This window comes from Dermacentor silvarum, chromosome 5 (assembly GCF_013339745.2).
Source record: "Dermacentor silvarum isolate Dsil-2018 chromosome 5, BIME_Dsil_1.4, whole genome shotgun sequence".
Taxonomy (NCBI): Eukaryota; Metazoa; Arthropoda; class Arachnida; order Ixodida; family Ixodidae; genus Dermacentor; species Dermacentor silvarum.
In genome coordinates, this window is record NC_051158.1 from 99,532,646 (window position 1) to 99,552,572 (window position 19,927).

At 45.5% G+C, this 19,927-nt stretch overlaps 1 protein-coding gene and 1 long non-coding RNA gene across 9 annotated transcripts in view; one reads left to right on the forward strand and one right to left on the reverse strand.

Moving 5' to 3' along the window:
* Positions 1 to 19,927, forward strand: part of LOC119453641 (oocyte zinc finger protein XlCOF6) — a 791,503-nt gene that overhangs the window by 346,422 nt on the left and 425,154 nt on the right. The window contains exon 7 of the mRNA XM_049668312.1: positions 16,601 to 16,936. Within this exon, the coding sequence (XP_049524269.1) occupies positions 16,601 to 16,936 (336 nt within the window). The remainder of the gene's footprint in view (positions 1 to 16,600; positions 16,937 to 19,927) is intronic.
* The window catches only part of LOC119453653 (uncharacterized), a 415,401-nt gene that overhangs the window by 329,867 nt on the left and 65,607 nt on the right, over positions 1 to 19,927 (reverse strand). For 6 of the 8 annotated variants that reach the window (XR_007467221.1, XR_007467222.1, XR_007467216.1 and 3 more), the window contains exons 2-3: positions 16,657 to 16,740; positions 16,417 to 16,488 (exon numbers count right to left, since the gene is read on the reverse strand). This is a non-coding gene — a long non-coding RNA (uncharacterized LOC119453653). The other 2 variants (XR_007467218.1, XR_007467220.1) reach the window with 2 other exon arrangements.

The window sequence follows — 19,927 nt, forward strand, 5'->3', positions numbered from 1 at the left end:
GCTGCTGCAACTGTCCCAACGTGTTACCGGCACTTCGTGATGTACGGCTTTCCTCGAGGATACAGAAATTTGCTCATCCGCCAGCCTTGTATCGCTAACCTTCAAAGAAAGGGCTTCATCCCCAGAATGTCGGCAAGAGTGAGTACCACTCGTTAAACAATTAATGGCAAAGGGAGTAGCGCCGCTTCCTGTCGTAGTGAGTTTCACGCACGTTATCTATACACATCTGTCCCAAAAGGCAGGAAAACTTACGCCCACTTTATCGCCGACGTATCAAGAATAAGTGAACGGGCGCACACTTGAATATATGCGTACTGTATACGCACAATAAATGACGGACTACACCTATCGCGCACGAATGGTCGAAGCTGAATGTTTCATGACGGTCCACAAGAGTAAATGAGTTACTAGCTGTAATATATATTTGCTACAAGGTATTACAATGTACAAAACAGCTACGTTTCAAGCCTTGTGCGCAGCAAGAACAAATCTATCGGAACTGAGCACACCCGCGAGCGATTTAGGCAGAAAATAATCAGATAGTGGTCGCACCGAGGAACTTCACTGAGTCAGAAACTGACAAGCCACTGCTTCAAAATATTTGCCGAATAAAGAACACAGAGCAAAACACTCTAATCCTGACTGAATTCATAATCGGAAAGCTTGGATAGCTTGGAATACATATTTAGCCCCGCTTTTAGAACAAGCACCATATACGCTGCTTGCGCCGTTTGGACATAGCTTAATCAGCTCCGAAAGCGCTTTTGCATGTTCTCTGAAGCGGTGATCAAAGCTTCGTGTCGTCCACCTAGTCACCGTCTACGATATCTCCGAAAACAGAGGTTTGCTAAGCCGCGCCGGCGTCATACACTTCCATTGTAAACAAGGAGGCAAAGGAGGCAGTTGAGGCAAGCAATGGACGCGTCACCACGTGATAAAACAGGGCAGCGCCCACGGGTTCGCCGCGAAAAGGGTCAATACGCTTTTCTTCCACTACGTTCGACCGGTAGTGACTCTATGCGTTGCTCCAGCCAGCGCATAGAGCGCGTTGATAGAGCCAACGCCTCCTGAAGGCGTTGCTCTAGCCAACGCCTGTTAAGGAAACAGAGAGGAGGAGGAATAAACTTTATTTGAAAAGAAAATTAGGCGAGCGTGGTTGGGCCCTTAGTCCAGGGCTCCACTGGCGCAAGCGGCTCGCTGGGCTTGGTCCAGGAGAGCCACTTGGCTCTCCTTTCCCTCGTCCGCAAGCCATGCCTCCCACTGCCTATTTAACATGAGTGGTTGTGATGTTATGTACGGGCTAGTAATATGCGAAGGCCTTTCCAGGCACTCCCATGTGATATATGTTGTAGTGTGGGTTTGTTGGAACACCATGGACAGACGTCCAGAAATCTTGTTGGGCTTATTTTACTGAGTTGATGCAGGTTAGGGAAGCTGTTTGTTTGAATGTGCCGCCAGTCCCTACTCTGCTGTCTGTTAAGAGCCTTGTGTGGATGACCATAGACTCTGCGTTCCTCCCGTTGTTGTAGTAGAATATCACGAGTGCTTGGAAGAAGTTCCGCGCAAGGCCCGGCCGCAGCTCGGTTGTTGAATCCTCGAGCTATACGGTCTGCCGCCACGTTACCTTCCAAACCCTCGTGAGCCGGACACCAGATAATGTCGTGGTGTTCTTTCAAGGTTTGTTCCCAGAATTCTGCGTACCATTTTGGGTACCGTCCCATTGAGAAACAGCCGACATGCCGTCTGCGAGTCGGACAGTATGACTGCCGACTCGTTTCTGTGTTCCGCGACATACCGAACTTTCAAGCAAGAAATTGCCAAATAAAATATCTACGATAATTCTAGGGGAAGCTCTTTGTTGTTTGAAGCCAGGACGGGAGTATTGCGGACTAAGATGTACCGAATCAAGTACCAGCGCCTCCTCTACTCTGTGCGTGTGGAGAAGAAGAGGAAACGGCTGAACACCTCATACTTTTCTGTAAAGGGCAACCCTACAGTGCAAAGCAACGGGGCTGATTTTTTCAAAGCATTGGGGTTTAGGGACAGTGAAGGCAAAATAGACTTTAAGCGGGTAGAAATAACCAAACAGAGGTTATCTGATTGGTGGATAAAATCAAGGCAGGGGTGAAATTTCACCCACCACAAAGTACAAAATATGTTAATAGTCATGGCTAGGTGGCGTATGCCACCGCCCGGTTTAAAGGGTTCAGCCTCATCCATCCATCCTCCTCTAGAAAGGCATTGCTCTAGCTGAAGTGTTCTAGAACACTTTACTCTAGCCATAGAGTTTCATATTACTATATTTTATTTAGAAACTCTATGACTCTAGCATAGCCTCCTATGACTCTAGCAACGCCTCCTATAAAGACATATATAGACTTTATAGGAGGCGTTGGCTCTAGTTATGAGCAGACGACGCCAGCAGGAGAGTGACTTCCGGTCACGGTGCTTTCGAGCGAAACCTCAGGCTGTTCTGTGTTTGGGCCTCTTCGATTATCAGGCCCTGTAGTCCCGGTTGTCCAGCTGCCGGTGCTACCGCAACGCATCTGAAACCATGGTGACACTGCTTCTAGTTTTGCACGATTACCTGTTCTTGTGCTGCAAATCCGCGTTTGCAAATTCGTGTGGTCTCGAAATTTCAATTAGCGCGAAACGGTTGCAATTGCTGCAGTCTCGCAGAGATCGCGGGATAATCTATTCGTGCCTTCGATGAACAATTCAGCAGTTCCTATGCGCTGCCCGTTGTTGAAACTATAGATTGCCACTGTTGGTAATGTCTAGGCGTTGGTAATGTGCAACAAGCGTCTGTTTAGTCGCGATGCGAAAACAACGTGGAGGACGCGCGCTTTGAGTGGAACGCGATAGCGAGCCATGTTTTGAGGCAACAACAACATTCAAAGATCCCTGACCGCGTCTCACGCTTCCCAGTAACTACAGTTTATGTAACCGTAATGTTTACCTGGAAACCCTGGCGGCGAACGCTATATATATATATATATACACGAAGGCGAGCTTTCTGGTTCTTTTCTTTTTCTTTCCCCGGCGCGGCGCGCGCCGCCACTGCTCAAACGGCAGCTGGAAAAGAGGTTTGTGTTGGAGTTTCCGCTTAACAGAATTATGTTTTCTCGTGTATTCAAATTACAATCCGACGCTATCATGTCCCTAGGTTGTGTGTGAGTTGTACTTTACGAATTTTCTGACGCATTTTACTTTTAGAAATTCAAATATGTAACGCCTGGCCTCGCGGAGGGCCTGCGTTGATCGGGATGCGTGCGTCGGGATTTTTCTCATAGGGACAACGCTGCCGACACCGGGTTTTCTGTGACACGGAGCCCTTAAAGCTTTCAAATTAAAAGGTGCCACCTCACAAGTGCCATTATGCACTGATCTGTCAGTGCTGCGAATGCTAGTTGTCTCATGGTTCTTTTTTTCTCCACCTTTATCAGATGACTAAAGATTATTCGTATCATATGCGGGTGTCATGGGACGGTTGTGCTATTCTGCTCAGCAGTTGGTCACGCACATGGCTGCTTTTCTTTCCCTTCATCACTGCCTGTGCTCACCAGGCCTCAGCTGTGAGCAATTTCCCTATGGGACTACTGTGGCTTACCAACGTCTTTTGCGTCAGGTCCACTATCACTTTCCAGTTGCATCCTCGATGTCTGACTCATTACCATATAAGACTGTTAGGTTAGGTTAGGTTAGGTCTCGTAACCAAGAAATGCCATTTGGCCTGAACAATCTCCTAAATTGTTTCAACAACATCAGAAATAGCTCTGCAGGCCTGCAGGTATGCTTAAATGTCTCAGTGTTTGTCCGAGTTGCGATTGGCAACTGTTGGTACATTGTTCATACGGTGGTATATTATTGCAGCTTTGCCACTTGCTCTGGGCTTTGTGTGCACATGTGGCAGTGTGGTGTACTCTTCATTTCATTCTGGCATGGACGTGTGGCTACGATGAAATCTTCTGAAGTGCACATCTTTCTTTGGCTATTTTGACCGTTTTCGTTGTTAGTTGGAGGTCTGTGGTGGTTGGTGATCAAATTCTGCAAGGAAATTTTTGTTTGCTGTCTTTTCTTCTTTTATTCGCTTGTTCTTTGCTTTGTCCACCCACTCGTTTGTTTGTCTGGGTTAATCGCTTACATTCACCATCATCGTCTATGGTGTCTGCACATTTTTTCTTCTCACAAGTTCGCACTCTAATTTGCTGCAATCTTACCAACAAGAGCATAGGGCTTGCATTCTTACTTGCTAACATTGTAACTTCGGAGGTTAAAATGCATCTTTGATAAAGTTTTGTCTCACCTCCGTTATTACAGCAACCCGTTTCTCATTCTGTGTTCATAACATGGTGTTTTTATGAATCTTTAAATAAACTGTCTCTCTCTTATTGCTGTTAAATGTCTGAAGTCCCCAGTCACTTTTTGTAAGCAGGGATTGTGACAAAATAGGTCTGGCTGATATCAACACAGCATAGGCTAACATTATGTTTCTACGCCACATATGCATGTTTATCCCCTCTCCTCCAACCACACCCACCACGTCCTGCTATATTTGTCCATTTTACTGTGTCTTTCCACTGTTAAGCTTATTTTATCACAACTGTTCATCTAATTACCCAAACAAATATGCAGTTTTAAAACAGAAAGATGAAGAGAACATTGCAAATGAAACCATAACTAGGCTAATTTCAGAAGCAGCGATTGAAGTGGGAAGTAAGCACGAAGGCAACAGGTAGGTATGCTTTCCCAAGCAACAAATAAACTAATAAAGAAACGAAAAAGCATGAAAGTGCACATGTGGCACTGATCAAACCGTGACCGGGAGCTAAAGAAAAGTACACTAATTGCAGTTTAACTGTACTAACATATGCAGCAGACACTTTGAGGTAAACAAAGAAGCTTGAGAACAAGTGAACGACTTCAGAACGAGCAATGGAATGAAAAAGGTTAGATGGCAACTTGAAGAGACAGGAAGAGAGCGGTGTGGATCTGAAAGCAAACAAGAGTTGCCAAAAGTTGGCATTAGAAGAAGAAAAATGGAGCTGGGCAGGCCATGTAATGCTTAGTACAGATAACTGGTGGTCTATTGGAGTTACAGAATGGGTGCTAAGGAAAGAAAAGAACAGTTGAGGATGGCAGAAAGTTAGGTAGGATGTTGAAATTAGGAAATTTGCAGGCGCAACTTGGAATCATCTAGTGCACAACAGGGGTACATGGAGATCACTGGTAGAGGCCGCCCAGGGTCATTGAAGAGTGGCACATATTCAGTGGCCCAAGTTGGTGTCGGAAAGGTTCATTGAAGTGTGGCACATACCTCCCTGTCTTTCCAGCTATTCCTCCTTCCTTCTGTCCTAGTGCCACTCACGCAGTGGCCCAACTTGGTGTCAAAGAATTTTGTTGAGGAACTGCACAGACCCAATGTTACGTGCTCAGTGACCAAAATTGGTTCGACAGTTAGTTTTCAACCCTCAACACAACAGCCATATGCTCTACCCATTTGAACATAGACTACCCAGTGACCCAAGTTGGCAGGAAAGAGGTTAGGTGCAGACAAACATGCAGACGTACATACAGACCTACCACTAACTCTGTGAAGTTGTGAAAGAATGCTATTGCATTAAAAATGAACTTCGGCAAACTATGTAATGTGTAGGGCATGCAACCAATGATCTATCAAGGCTACTGAATGGGTAACAGTGGAACTGACGTACAATCGTGGACAGCAGACAACTATAGGTAGTGTGATGAAATATAAAATTTACAAGCATAGGATGGTGTCATCTGGCGAAGGACATAAGGCAATGGAGAATTCTATAATGGGCATTAAATAGGCTGATGGCGATGACCTAAGAATCTTGCAAACACTTTTCGTTAGTTGGACTACACCAGTCACTTTAAAATGTATGAGATGAAAATGTCTGAGATACGTTCTGCTGTCGTAAACCATGCACAGAAAAAGGCTGCCCTGCTTTCGAGTATTCAATGTGGATGGTCGGGAGCGTGTTCTTTCGGAATACTGGACCAAAAGGGCTATCTGGTGTTCCATGGCTATGCATTGTAATGCCTCTGCATTTTTTTCATTGATGTATTTACCTGTTCTGCTCAATACTGTAACAGCACTGCAACCACTCCACTTATTTTCTGCAGGCCTCACAAATGCGATGAGCCTAGGAGAAAGTTTCACTGCCAAAATGGCATGCCACGCCCCTTCCAAAGCAGTCGGTCAAGTTGAGGTTGGCGCGCAGTGCAGTTTGCCTCTGGCTGACAAGTCTGTCGGGTGCTTCTTCAAAGCAAGGACTGAGTCTAGGAGCGTGCAGACTACGGAGGCTGTGGAACAGTTAAGCACCAGCTCAGGTGGGCAGTGACCGGCACTTCTCTTACTTTTGCTTGCTTGTGTGAGCTTGTGGTAAATGACGAGCAGGTTGTGTCTAGCTTGGCATGACCTGCTCAAGTGTGTACGACATTCTACGGCAGAGGACAAATTAGCAGGTTTGTGATTTTTGTCTGCATACTGATTGGGTCAAAATACAAAAATCCTGCTGTACTGAGCTCATTGAAGCACCTTAGATGGTAGAACTTAATCCAGAGCTCTCTTGCCCTGACATCTATTGTAGCCCTTAGAGTGCTTTACAATAACGTTACACCCAGTGAGTCTCTTAATTTTGCCTAAATCAGTGATTAGTATAAGAACATCAAGCCATGTGTTTGAGGTGAATAAAATTGAAACAAGAAATTTGAAATGCACTAACTACACAACACACTTCGGTATATCAATATATACTCATTCATTGAGACGTGAAAACTGCAAGGAACTGTCAGAATTCTTGTTCTGGGACAGCTTTGATTCACGACGTCCCACAGCACATAACAAAGCAGGGCTAGGCATGCACAACACTGTCATCAGGCAATGAGCAGCATGCACTGGGCATCTCAGTTGCATGCCAGCAATCACTTCAGTCGACCTTTAGCATCTCGAGGTGACTGCTTGGCCATGCACTCGTTTTGATCCTCTCCCGTCAATAGCAGCTTGAGGTTTTTTGCACAGTCTTTGCAGATGTCAGTGGCCGACGGGACTTGTTCTGTAATGCCAGTTTGTCCCACCACATAGTTATTCTTCCAGAGCACTCTTGTTACAGTGTGCTACAAGCTCATCCACCTTTGCTGATCCGAAAAGTCGAGCCTTTTCACTTTGTGAAACGATACATTAGTGAGCAATTCAATTGCCTTTGCAATGAATTGAATCTGCTGTCATTGGGAGAACTCGTGCATGGGGCTCACAAACACATTGCACCACGATGCCTTCAAGTTCACTGTCAACATGGTAGCCATTCCACAACAAAGTTTTCAGTGAAAATCGACAGTTGCACTGTTTACTTTCTATTCGTAGAAACCAAATAGTGCACTGCCACAATCCTGCTGTACGCTTCCACCCATTTTATCACATAGGCTCAGAGACCTTTTTTCCCCATTTTATAAGCACCTTGTTACCTTTAGAGATAGCTTTTAAAAGATTACTTACTCCGTCTTCCACGTCTAGAGTGCCCAGTATGTCCCACAAATCCTTTTGGATTACACTATCATAGGCTCCCTTAATATCCAGAAACGCCAGCCATAGGGGCCAGAGTTTCTTTTCGGCTATTCCAATACACTGTGTCAATTAGAACAGATTATCTTCTAGCCTCCTTTGTTTCCAGAACCCATTTTGTAGTTCCCCCAGCACCTCCTCGCCCTCCACCCATGCCTGCAGTCTGTCCTTTATAATCTGCATCGCCACCCTGTAAACCACTGACGTCAGTGTTATGAGACGGTAGTTGTTTATGTCGGCTTTGTCCCCTTTTCCCTTATATACCATGTGCTTTGAATATCTGTGTTCCCTGGATGCTTCCTGACGTTTCTTTATGGCCTTCTTAACCTCCTCATCCCACCAGCTCTTAGGTTTATGTCTTCTGTTACCTTTGGGCCTGACTCGTACCTTAGCAAGCTCTAGCTCAAAACGCCCTGTTAAATTTGCATATGTCTATTCTGTTTTAGTATTCTCTGAAATTACTTCCTCAATTTGTTGGGTTGCTATTTCCAGCTGCTATTCCGAGTAAAATATCCCACCTGGTTGTTCATCTTGCCTCCTACCTACTTTCATTTCTCTTCTAAAACTCACCTTAATATTGTTACGGGGAGGCAAACACAACAGGAAAACGTATTTACAGTATATTTACAAGGCGATCAAGCGTCAACCATATGGCCGAGAGCGCGCGCCAGATCATCAGCGTCTTCTTTATTGATGCTCCTCTAGATGAATCATACCGTGACATGACCCCCGGCTGCTCAAGTACCGTAACGGTGCTTGCTATGATCCAGGCGAGTGGTAAGGTTTCAGGCGGGATACGTGAACAACGTCAGTAGGTGATGAAATGGTTGGCGAGGAAGACTCGAGCGGGCCAATATCATACGTGACGTCTGTTACACGGCGTGAGACACGGTAGGGTCCGGAGTACCGCGAAAGCAATTTTTCTGAGAGTCCAACACGCCGAGTCGAAGTCCATATAAGCACAAGGGCACCCGGAGTGTAGATAGCATTGCAATGATGGGAGTCGTAGCGGTGCTTCTGGTGCCCTTGTGATGTAGTAAGGCGATGGCAAGCAATTTGGCGTGCCTCATCAGTTCGGGAAATGGCATCACGAGCATACTCAGTTGGCAAATGGACGGCATCGGGGATAATAGTGTCAAAAGGTAATGTTGGGTCGCAGCCAAACAGAAGATAAAAGGGTGAAAAACCAGCAGTATCATGACGGGAGGAATTGTAAGCGAATGTAACGAAGGGCAACGCAACATCCCAGTCTTGATGGTCAGATGAGACATACATAGAAAGCATCTCAGCATGCGTCCGGTTGAAGCGCTCAGTCAAGCCGTTAGTTTGCGGGTGGTAAGCCGTCGTAAATTTGTGTTTTGTTGCGCAGGAGCGAAGCAGGTCATCGATAACTCTGGAGAGAGAGTAACGGCCACGGTCAGTGAGGAGTTGACAAGGGGCTCCGTGATGTAAGATGACATCGTGTAGCAGGAAATCAGCGATGTCCATAGCACAACTGGTAGGGAGAGCGCGTGTAATTGCGTAGTGGGTGGAGTGGTCCGTAGCAACGGCAATCCATTTGTTTCCAGAAGTAGAGGTCGGGAAAGAACCGAGGAGGTCAAGGCCAACTCGGAAGAAGGGGTCACATGGGACGTCAAGGGGCTGAAGGAGGCCAGCAGGAGGCTTAGGTGGTTTCTTTCGGCATTGGCAGGGTTCACAAGCAGCTACGTAGCGACGAACGGAGCGGTAAAGACCGGGCCAAAAGAAGCGACGCCAAACGCGATTGTAGGTCCGGGAAACTCCAAGGTGACCAGCGGTCGGGGCGTCATGTAGCTGGCCGAGAACGCTCAAGCGCAGATGCGACGAGCAACAGTTCGCGTCCGTCCGGGTGGACGTTGTAGCGATATAACGTGTCATCTTTAAGCATGAAGAGGCAAAGGGAAGGATTGGGCGCTGCGGAATTCAGCTTCTGAATAAGCTCATTTAAAATGGGATCACGGCGCTGTTCATCACGGATGTGGCTTAAAGCGGAGAACGAGAGTACACATGCAGGCGTGTCATCGGAGGCTTCAGGCGGATCCACGGGATTGCGGGACAAACAGTCAGCATCCCGGTGCAATCGGCCAGATTTATAAGCAACAGAGTAAGTGTATTCTTGGAGCTGGAGTGCCCAGCGACCAACACGCCCAGTGGGATCCTTAAGCGACGAAAGCCAGCAAAGTGCGTGGTGATCGGTAGTCACAGTGAAATGCTGGACATGTAAATAGGGGCGGAATTTGCCCACCGCCCAAACGAGAGCACGACACTCCCGTTCTGTAGTTCTGTTCGGCTAAGGAAAGGAGACGGCTGGCATAGGTGACAACACGGGCATGCCCATTCTGATGCTGGACTAAAACAGCGCCGATTCCGTAGCCGCTGGCATCGGTGCGGAGTTCTGTTGGAGCGGAGCTGTCGAAATGAGCCAGGACAGGTGGTGTAGTGAGCGACGTGATGAGGGTAGAGAAGGCTGCAGCCTGTGCAGCACCCCAAAAAAACGAGACACCTTTCTTCAGTAAGTTTGTGAGAGGGCGTGCGATTTCCGCAAAATTCTTCACGAAACGACAGAAGTAGGAGCACAGTCCCAGAAAGCTACGAACTTCCTTTGTGCAAGTCGGAACGGGGAACTGCTGCACAGCTCGAACTTTGGGTCGGGGCGAACACCGGCTGAGTCGACGCGATGACCGAGCATGATTAGTTGCTGACGTCCGAAGTGGCCCTTAGATGAATTAAGTTGCAGGCTGGCTTTGCGAAAAACAGAAAGGATAGAAGAAAGTCGGTCGAGATGCGTTTCAAAGTTCGGTGAAAATACAATGACGTCATCAAGATAACACAAGGCAAATGGACCATTTAAAACCGTGTAAGAGGGTGTCCATCATGCGTTCGAAGGTGGCCGGGGCGTTGCATAAGCCGAAAAGCATGACTTTAAACTGATAAAGGCCGTCAGGGGTAACAAAAGCGGTCTTCTCACGGTCCATGTCATCAACGGCGATCTGCCAGTACCCTGACCGAAGGTCGATTGAAGAAAACTACTTGGCGCCGTGAAGGAAATCCAGGGCGTCGTCTATGCGTGGGAGCGGGTACACGTCTTTTTTGGTGATCTTGTTGAGATGCCGGTAGTCCACGCAAAATCGCCAACTGTCATCTTTCTTTTTAACAAGAACCACAGGAGAAGCCCAAGGGCTGCAGGATGGCTCAATTATATCTTTGGCAAGCATCTTGTCGACCTCCTTTTGAATTATGCGGCACTCAGCTGAAGAGACGCGGTATGGTCGTCGGTGGATTGGATGGGCATCGCCAGTGTTTATGCGGTGCTTGACAGTGCAGGTTTGACCCAGAGGACGGTTGCAAAGGTCAAAGACGTCCCTATAAGAGAAGAGGAGGCGAAGGAGATCGTCAGTGTGACGGGGCAAAAGGTCTGGAGCAATCATTTTCTTCAGGTCGGGAGGAGACAGATCTGGCGAAGAAGACGGGATATCGGTGGTGTGCGAGCGACGAGCATCAGGAGGAGACAAGGTCGAGATAACGTAATCATAGGAGGGCGTCAGCATAGCGAGTGAAATGCCTTGTAGGAGCACTTGTGAACACAGTCCGAAATTAATCACAGGAAGACAAGTAAGATTGTTCCGTATAGTTATCACAGTGTGAGGCAAACCAACACTGTGCGTCAACAGAACGGCGGTGTCTCCCCCCCCCCGCCGCCTTCCCACTTACTAGCGGGAAAGCTGCCCGACGCGCGAGGACGGCATTCCCATCGCAAAGGTAAAAAGGAATGAAACAGTGTCACCGGGGGAGACTCCCTCTCTCTGGCAGGCTCCTATCCGAACACGAACCTGTCAGGCCCGAACACGAACCTGTCGGATAGGAATACCTGCTGCAACCCTCGTTTGCCCGACTATCACACCCAACGAGTTAAACCTATTTATTACTAATTACAGAGTGTACTTCCCTCTGCAAGTGTACCTTATTGCTTGTAGCAATAAACGTTGTTAGAGTTGACACAATTAACCCTTTCAGGGTCAATACCGTACATGTACGGCCTCCGCGAATACCCTCAAAATGGTCAATGGCGTACATGTACAGTATCGCTCGTACATTTAAAAAGCGCGCCTCTTTCTATCATTTCTTGCACTTGGCATGTGCTGCCACTCGACGGAACCAGGTGGAATTCTTTACTTGCGCCAATGCCTCTCCAGGTTTTTTCAATTGTTTTTATGGCAACGGCGCGTCGGCTATCGCTCGCACATCCGGGCGCGCGCACACGCGGCACCAGCGGCAAGTTACGGTTTTCTCCTGCGGCGGATCCCCCTTGTTGCACGCGCTAAACTAATGGCTATCTGGTTTCAAATCTCTCAAAGGGTGACCGCTTGTTACTCGATCGTTTATCGCCCACCGCGGCGCGATTACACCTCTTCCCGTGCAGGCGCGTATATACACAAACGGTGCTGCCATTTTTGCGTTTCCTTTATTGGAGACCACAAAAGCTCTATCGCACCTTCTTGGCGATAAGACGAAGGCTTCTCACTTGTTTCGGTTTCCAGATGTGCACACAACCATTTTTCAGTGTGTTTATCTTCTTATTCATGAATAAACATTGTGTATTTTACAACACAAACGATTCTTTCCTCACTTTACTGTCACTTTAAAAAAATTATGACCATATTTTTTCGAAATAGGTTCTTTCAAAGAATTTAAATCATCAATAAAAAAATCGACCCTGGGGGGTCGCATTTGGCACAAGAATTTAACCCTCAAAGGGTTAATTGATTGGCTCATTTGCCCGAACCCAACGTAGCTGCGATTACACGCGCTGCAGGTTGGGGAGTACCACGAAACGACTGTGTGTGGCTAGATTCGGGCTTGCATTATACCCTAGCCTCATGCAGAGCGTACCTCCACAAGACACAGTTATAATGCAGGCGAGAGCTTGCACGGACAAAGACTACATGGAGAAAACATTTCACAAAAGGGAGCATCAGGCTTTCGCACTCACACACGTAAGCAGTTTTAAGTGCCTCTGCCGAATTCCCACTTCTATTTATTCAGCTTCGCTGCAGTATAGCTGTGGTATGTGGTGAAGCATGTGCAAAGCAGTACAGTGAAGCGTATTAAAGTTGAAAGTGGCCACTTTAATTCATGGAACATCACATGTGTCCCTTAGTAATACACACGTATACACTCCATCCCCGGTCAAGGTACAAGCCCCGAGATGTCTAATAACTGTACTGGCAGCCATTCAGAGATGTTACTGGCGTTGGTGTGGCAATTGCAGCCTTTCTGACTGTTACGTTTCTTTCGTTCTTTTTGGTCCCTCGAAAAACATTTCACTGACGACTATGATACTTCCTAATGCGAGTTTTGAGCACAGCTGTTTAGGTGTTTTAAATTCACGATACATTGTGGCAAAGAATTTGATTCTGAACGACAGGGTGCTCTCGGCGGCGGCGCTGAGCCTCTGTTCGGTCAGCTCGTTTAGCAGTAGCAGCAGACGAAGCATCTCCACCGGTTGCGTCGCTCATTGTTGAGAAAGAAAGCATGAAATGGGAACGCGTTGCTCGCGTGGCGCACATTCTCAAGCGGCGGTGGCACCGCAGGCGAAGTAGCGCATGTGTGGTGGGTCTAAAGCCCATGTCAGCGCTTTGTTTCCATGATGGCCGCATGCCTGGTCGCCACCGGCAGTCAGCCTTTCTCCTCACCCTTTCCCCATACCCTCCTCCGCTTTGCACTTCGATGTTCTGTTGCACCCTCCTCTCCGCTTTCCCACTTGCACCTCTTCCCTCTTGCCGCTTTTTTCATCGCCCGCTGCACACCACGTTCGCTATCATATTTCGCTGTGCTCGTTCGCTCGGTTACACCGGAATTCTGATGCTCGCCGCAGGAACAGGCGCCTAAGAGCTGCGCTCTAAAACATATCAGTTGGGTTGTACTGTATTACAGCAAAGCACAAAAAGTAGCATACCTGGTAGAGGTAACAGAACTGGAACTTGGATTCTAAATGTGTCTGCAGTAAGCTGCGTGGCATTCTAGTGCGTCAGGGAAACAACTGCCAGCCTGTGAACATTGAAATGCATAAAAATTTGGCTGTCGTGACAAGGGGGGTTTCGCCAGAAGTGAAAGCAAACATCTTATTAAAGGGACCGACAGCCAATATTTGTGGTACTCATTTATGTCTTTTTCGCAACGAAAAGCTTGCTACTTAGAGTGTCGAATACTCTAAGAGCCTTTCGGGCGAAACTGCAACTTTTTAGAGTGAAAGCTCTACTCCATATCTCGCAAGGTCATTCATTGTGTCACAATGACCTTGAGCCGCCGGTGCGCAAGTGTAGCAGGTGTGTTACACCATGTGATCCGCTGCAGAGAGACGTCGCAGCTGTGCTTGCTCGTAGACTCGCCGCTGCGGTACCACGTGACTAGGCGAGGGTTTAATGGCTCCTTTGCCGGCGATTGGTCGCTCAATCACTCAATGGATAACGCGCAGGCTTGGATGGCTGTGCGTGCGCATCAGCGCAAGCAACAAGCTGAATCCAGTTATCCAGTATATATAGCTAGACGGCAAGTTGCGAAATCTCAAGCAAAGACAAGGTTGTCTGCTCAAACGCCAGAGCAAAGGGAGGCACGAAAGGTACAAAAAGGCTACAAACCCTCGACCTTTGGTGGGAGTCGAACCCACGACCTTTGGTGTTAATGATGGTGAAGTTAATTAAGGCACAGTTAAGATAGAGTTACGGCACTCCAACCCACAACCTTTGGCCAGAGTCGAACCTAGACCTTTGCTGGGAGTCTGCCCACCACCTTTGGTGGTAATAAAGGCAAATTAAGGCACAGGTAATTAGGAGTTAATTAATGCACTCGAACCTACAACCTTGGGTGGCAGTCGAAACCTCGACCTTTGAAATTAAGAGGGACGACTAAGCAAAGTACAATAAGCGAATTAAGGGGAATGACTAGCGCAAATTAAGAGGATGAGTAAGCGAATTAAGAGGATGACTAAGCGAATTAAGGGGGATGTGTACGTCATGTGACCGTATTCAATGCATTGGCTCTTGGGCTTTCGCCTTCAAGTGTTAGAGATAACATAAGAAACCCTGTGAATTTTTTCCGTGGGTTATACACGCATGTGCACGAAACTCTTTTCTGTCTGCGGGGCTCTGTCATGATGTCGTGAAACTTTACCTTTGAAAGGTAAATTACAAGTTTATAATGCACTTTTCTTTCTCACCTTAACTACTGCCGTTTAGTATGGGCCACAATGACCAAAACAAACATTAATAAGGTTCTCGTATTGCAAAAGAAAATTGTTTGAATCATCGCCTATGTTGATAGTAGAACTACCTCCAAGTATGCTTTTGAAGCACATAACGTTGTTCGCGTTAATCATTTGTATAACTTTAAGTTGTTACAAAAAAATGTATTTTTTGACGGCATCCATTGCCCATTTTTATTCTACTCTGGCATCTTTGGACATGCGCCGTGCTAAGGTACACATGAGAACTATTAATACATGGAATGTACCACATTTTTGCACTTATTATAAATTACAAATGTTGTCCTATAACCTGCCCCATGTTCTAAACACATGTAAACATACAATAGGATATACCAAAGCTGAGCTGTGGAAATATTTTGTTGAAATGTGATTTTGTGTTTTTGCTTGTAGATGCTGCATGTTTGCTTGGTTATTACTATTATTTCTGAATTTATGCATGACCATTTCAGCGTTTCGATTTTCGATTTCATTGTTCAAATTTTGTGCAAAGACTCTATATACATAAATGGTGAATGTTCTCTTTATTGGATGTTACGATTGTATGTGTGTCTGTTGAATATTTACTGTACCACTCATGTGCTACTGCTTGTAGGGGTTTTCTGGACACAGTCAAGCTGCGCAGGGATTTTTGCCAGAAAACCCTCCAGTTGAACGTGGAAAATTTTGTTCTTTCGGGCTGTTCTGAAAGAGGGTGCGGGTTGTATGTGTTGGTGGGTTATATGGCGGAGAATACTGTATTTCCTAGCCGGCTTCATGCAATCTCAACTTACAAAAACGTTGCTAAAGTTGAGCGTGTGATCAAGAAGAAACCCACTGATGAAATCTTATACGAGACAAATTTGTTGTGCCCGCGAATCGTACCAAGTTTTGCAAGTGCCAAATATGACCTGCAGGCCTCGAGTGCTCATTGAGGATGAGAGCAAGCTGGGTCAAAGCACTTTTAAACTGTTCTTTAAGGGTCTTACAAATCTGTGAAAGCTGTGAAAGGGTTCGAACACTCCATATTCTCCCAATTTGTAATTTTTTCCTTTCTGAAAAGTAATTTTTATAGGTGAACTTCAGAAACAGGGTCATGAAGCATTCAAATGCAGAAATATTGAGTAATTTAAAAAGGACCATTAAAAGTTTTTCGTTTCATCATAGTTAAAGTCACCCTCAAGATGTCTCAAATAAAAAAAAAAAGAAAGCTTGTCATTAAATTTAGCATCTGTGCTCTTCTTTGGCATTTCATAATAACTTTTACTTTTGTTTCATTTGTGCAGCATTGAGGCCTTCTATTTCTCCAACTGCCAAATGTAACAACTCAAAGCAAGGATGCCTCCACCGATGTCACCTCTGTAACTATGAAGCTGATAAACTCTTTCTTCTGGAAGCACATGCCAGTGTCCATACTGGCGAGAAGCCATTTCAGTGCCCCTCATGCCCTCGGAGCTTCTCAAAAAGAGACACCCTAAACGTTCACCTCCGCACCCACACGGGTGAGAAACCATTTCAGTGCCCTTCATGCCTTAAGAGGTTCTCACAAAAAATCCACCTGAAATGCCACCTGCACACCCACACAGGCAAGAAGCCATTTGAGTGCCCTTCATGCTCTCAGAGCTTTTCACGAAAGGCTGACCTGAAAGAGCACCTCCGCACTCACACAGGAGAGAAGCCATATCCGTGCCCTTCATGCTCTCAGAGCTTCTCACAAAAGGGAAACCTTATTAAACACCTGTGCACCCATACAGGCGAGAAGCCATTTCAGTGCCCTTCATGCCTTCAGAGCTTCTCACAAAAGGGCAACCTAAAAGCCCACCTGCGCACCCACACAGGCGAGAAGCCATATCAGTGCCCTTCATGCTCTCAGAGCTTCTCACAAAAGGGCAACCTTATGAAGCACCTGTGCACCCACACAGCCGAGAAGTCATTTCAATACCCATCATGCCTTCAGAGCTTCTCACAAAAGACCCACCTGAAAGCCCACCTGTGCACTCACACAGGCGAGAAGCCATTTCAGTGCCCTTCATGCTCTCGGAGCTTTTCGCAAAAGGGTAACCTTACGAGACACCTGTGCACCCACACAGGTGAGAAGACATTTCAGTGCCCTTTATGCCTTCAGGGCTTCTCGGTGAAGAGTGCCATGAAGATACACCAGCGCATTCATGCAGGTGACCGGCCATACAGTTGCACCGTCTGCTCCAAGTCCTTTACACGGTCTGATCACTTGAGCAAACATAAGCAGAGAGCACAACATCATGATATTGTCGGGTAGATCAGCAACCATGTTAAACTATAGTCAGAATTAAATATCTACAGACGTGTAGCATGTTGCACAGCGTACTAGTGCATCAAATAGCACAAGTGATTTGATCTGCTTTCTTTGTGCTGTTTTTTCTTTTTGTTCAGTGTTGTCTTTTGGTACATATGAACTTGTTAGACCCATTTATGTATTGGTTGCCTCTAGGCTCTTGTGTACATGGTTCATCCTGGAGACTCGTTTGATCTTATTCTATCTGCACCTTTTTTTTTTACAGATGGGTACTTCTTTAAAGCAACTGATTGTTTAATAAGTTAGCTTTCCACTGTCTCTTTCATCAGCACACCAAATAAATGCTTGTGTTTAATGAGCATTCATTGCCTGTTCTGTGTAGTTTAGTACTTTAATGGCAGCATGCAATATAGTGATGTTAGTATTTTATTGTATCCGAGGCTGCAAGAGAAGTTGATTGATGGCAGTCGGAAGTTCATTAATAACACAGAAAGAATGTGTTATAATTAATATACATGTGTAATTGAAGTCAAATGTCAAGTTCACCAAGCCTAATTCATTTCTATATTTTATTTAAACTACTGTATCAGCGCTTCTATAAGCACTAGTGTGACATGTATCTGTAGAAATATTTGTATAAAGTTTGCATTTTGAATTGAGCATACAATAACACCTGTACTACAATGCATGAAATTTGGCCAATTTTGTTTTTTGACATTTGTGAAGATTCTTTCTGAGGTGCAGTTGTGCCAGTCTCTCGTAAGGAATTTCTTCAACAAAATTGTGCACAGAACTTGTTTTTAAAATAATAAATCCAAGAATTAACTGTTTTGATTAAGGGTGTGCGAATATTTGATGCTTTCGAATAGGCACTTTGTGAATACAAATATTTTGTAATAGCCTTCGAACACTTAAAACACTACCTCTGCACAAATAAACATCAAATAGAAGCAAAAGTACGATTAATTTCACCCCTGTGGGCATAGTATAGGCATAAAATATGAGAAACGTGCATAGTGGAGGCTGGATACGTTTCTCAGGGGACTAGGCCTTCCTGGCTATACAGCAATCATTTCCGCTCTCCGAAGAGCCCTTTATGTGTCATCAATTTCCTCATTTGTTCTTTATGCTGCATTTGTGCTTTTAGTAAAGAATGCTTCATAACGTGCGACGGAACGGCAAAAGCTTGCCATTGTTATGAACACCAGGTTGCCCATTGTTTTATACATATTTTGATAATAGCTGTTCATTTTTCGAAAACTATTTGAAACATATTCTACATTTTACTTGTTTCACTTCTGGCACTATTTTATTCGTATTTCATTCAATCCGAAAAATTAATTTTGCATACCAGTAGTTTAAATCTATACTGGGCAACAATGCACCTACATGTAATAAATAAACATAAGACTTTTTTTCTTTCTGGCAAGTTTCACTCCTAAGGATTACCTCCACATCCACTCAGCCATTTTGGTGACTCCTTCAGGCTTTGGCATGTTACAGCCACGTGAAGAGGCATCTGCACCAACACAGGCGCAAGTGACCATTTCAGTATAGGCTCTTCTTTCAACGGTTCTTTGTAACTTGTGAACTCAAATAGCAATTGTCTATTCACACTGTCAAGCCATGTAGATGTCTATATGTATTAAGTAAAATCGGAACTCGGAATGTACATACGTGTGCAGTATGCTGCATGGCATTCTGTTACACAAGCGTTATAGTATGCTCGGATATGTTGAGCTTCTGAGGTATTTCATAGCACGTTCCAGCATAATGTGACAAACTGTTTCATTGTAAGGAAACAGTTCAAGAACACTGATATGATGTGACACATGACTCTGACATCACCACGATACTACAGTCAAGTATGGTACCAGTTATCTAGGTACAAATTGTGGAAATAAATATATTATTAACAAGTTCTTTAGTTATATTAAGATATAGCTGAGGCCAGCTGTGTTGAAGGTTGCAGATACATTTTTGGTAATCAGTTTACAGCGCATAATGCTGTGGCCATGGCCGTGTGATATTCCTTGATGTAATTGCTCAACAATGAAGTACTTGTTTATTCACTATGCCTACAAAAGACTCCTGTGTACAGCTAACTATGCATTAGCAATAAATTATGAATGTTGTACGTTTCACTAGGACATGTTCTCCAAGTAGATTGAACATCCCTGTGCATGAAAAGAGGTTTACATGTGCACAAGAAAAGCTAATTGCATACTGTTTTCCTATTTGTTTTGTTGGAATCTTCTCATTCGGCCATGAGTGATCATTTTGTCTACAAATGTGTGGAAGCAAAATGACATTAACAATTCTGTTCTATGTACACTTTTTTGTCATGTGTAGGCTCTCTTCATAATAAGTGATGTGTTGAAGCTCTCGTACATCACACATCACTTCAGATTCCCTTGTGATTTCTGCTAGCATATAGGTCTTGCTTAGACAGAACGGTGCACAGTTACACAAGGTAGATTTTCTCAAACCTTTTGGCCTTAGGGGATACCCCCCCCACGAGCTTTTCCATAGAGCTGCAGAACCCCTCCTATCCTTTTCCCACTGATCTATTTACACACAGACATAACATAAGGGGTCAATGATGCCTATGGAGAATGGAATGGGGTCAAGAGGGGGTCCTGCTGCACACTCAATGCTGTGAGTGCAGAGAAGCCAGCATGTCTAGGGAGAAGGTTGGGGGAGGGGGGGGAGCTTCTGGATCCGCCTTAGCATTGCTACCGCGTCTGGGTTCGGCCTCAGTTATATGCAGTTCAATGTGTTATCTTTACCTTCCAGGGCCATTTCT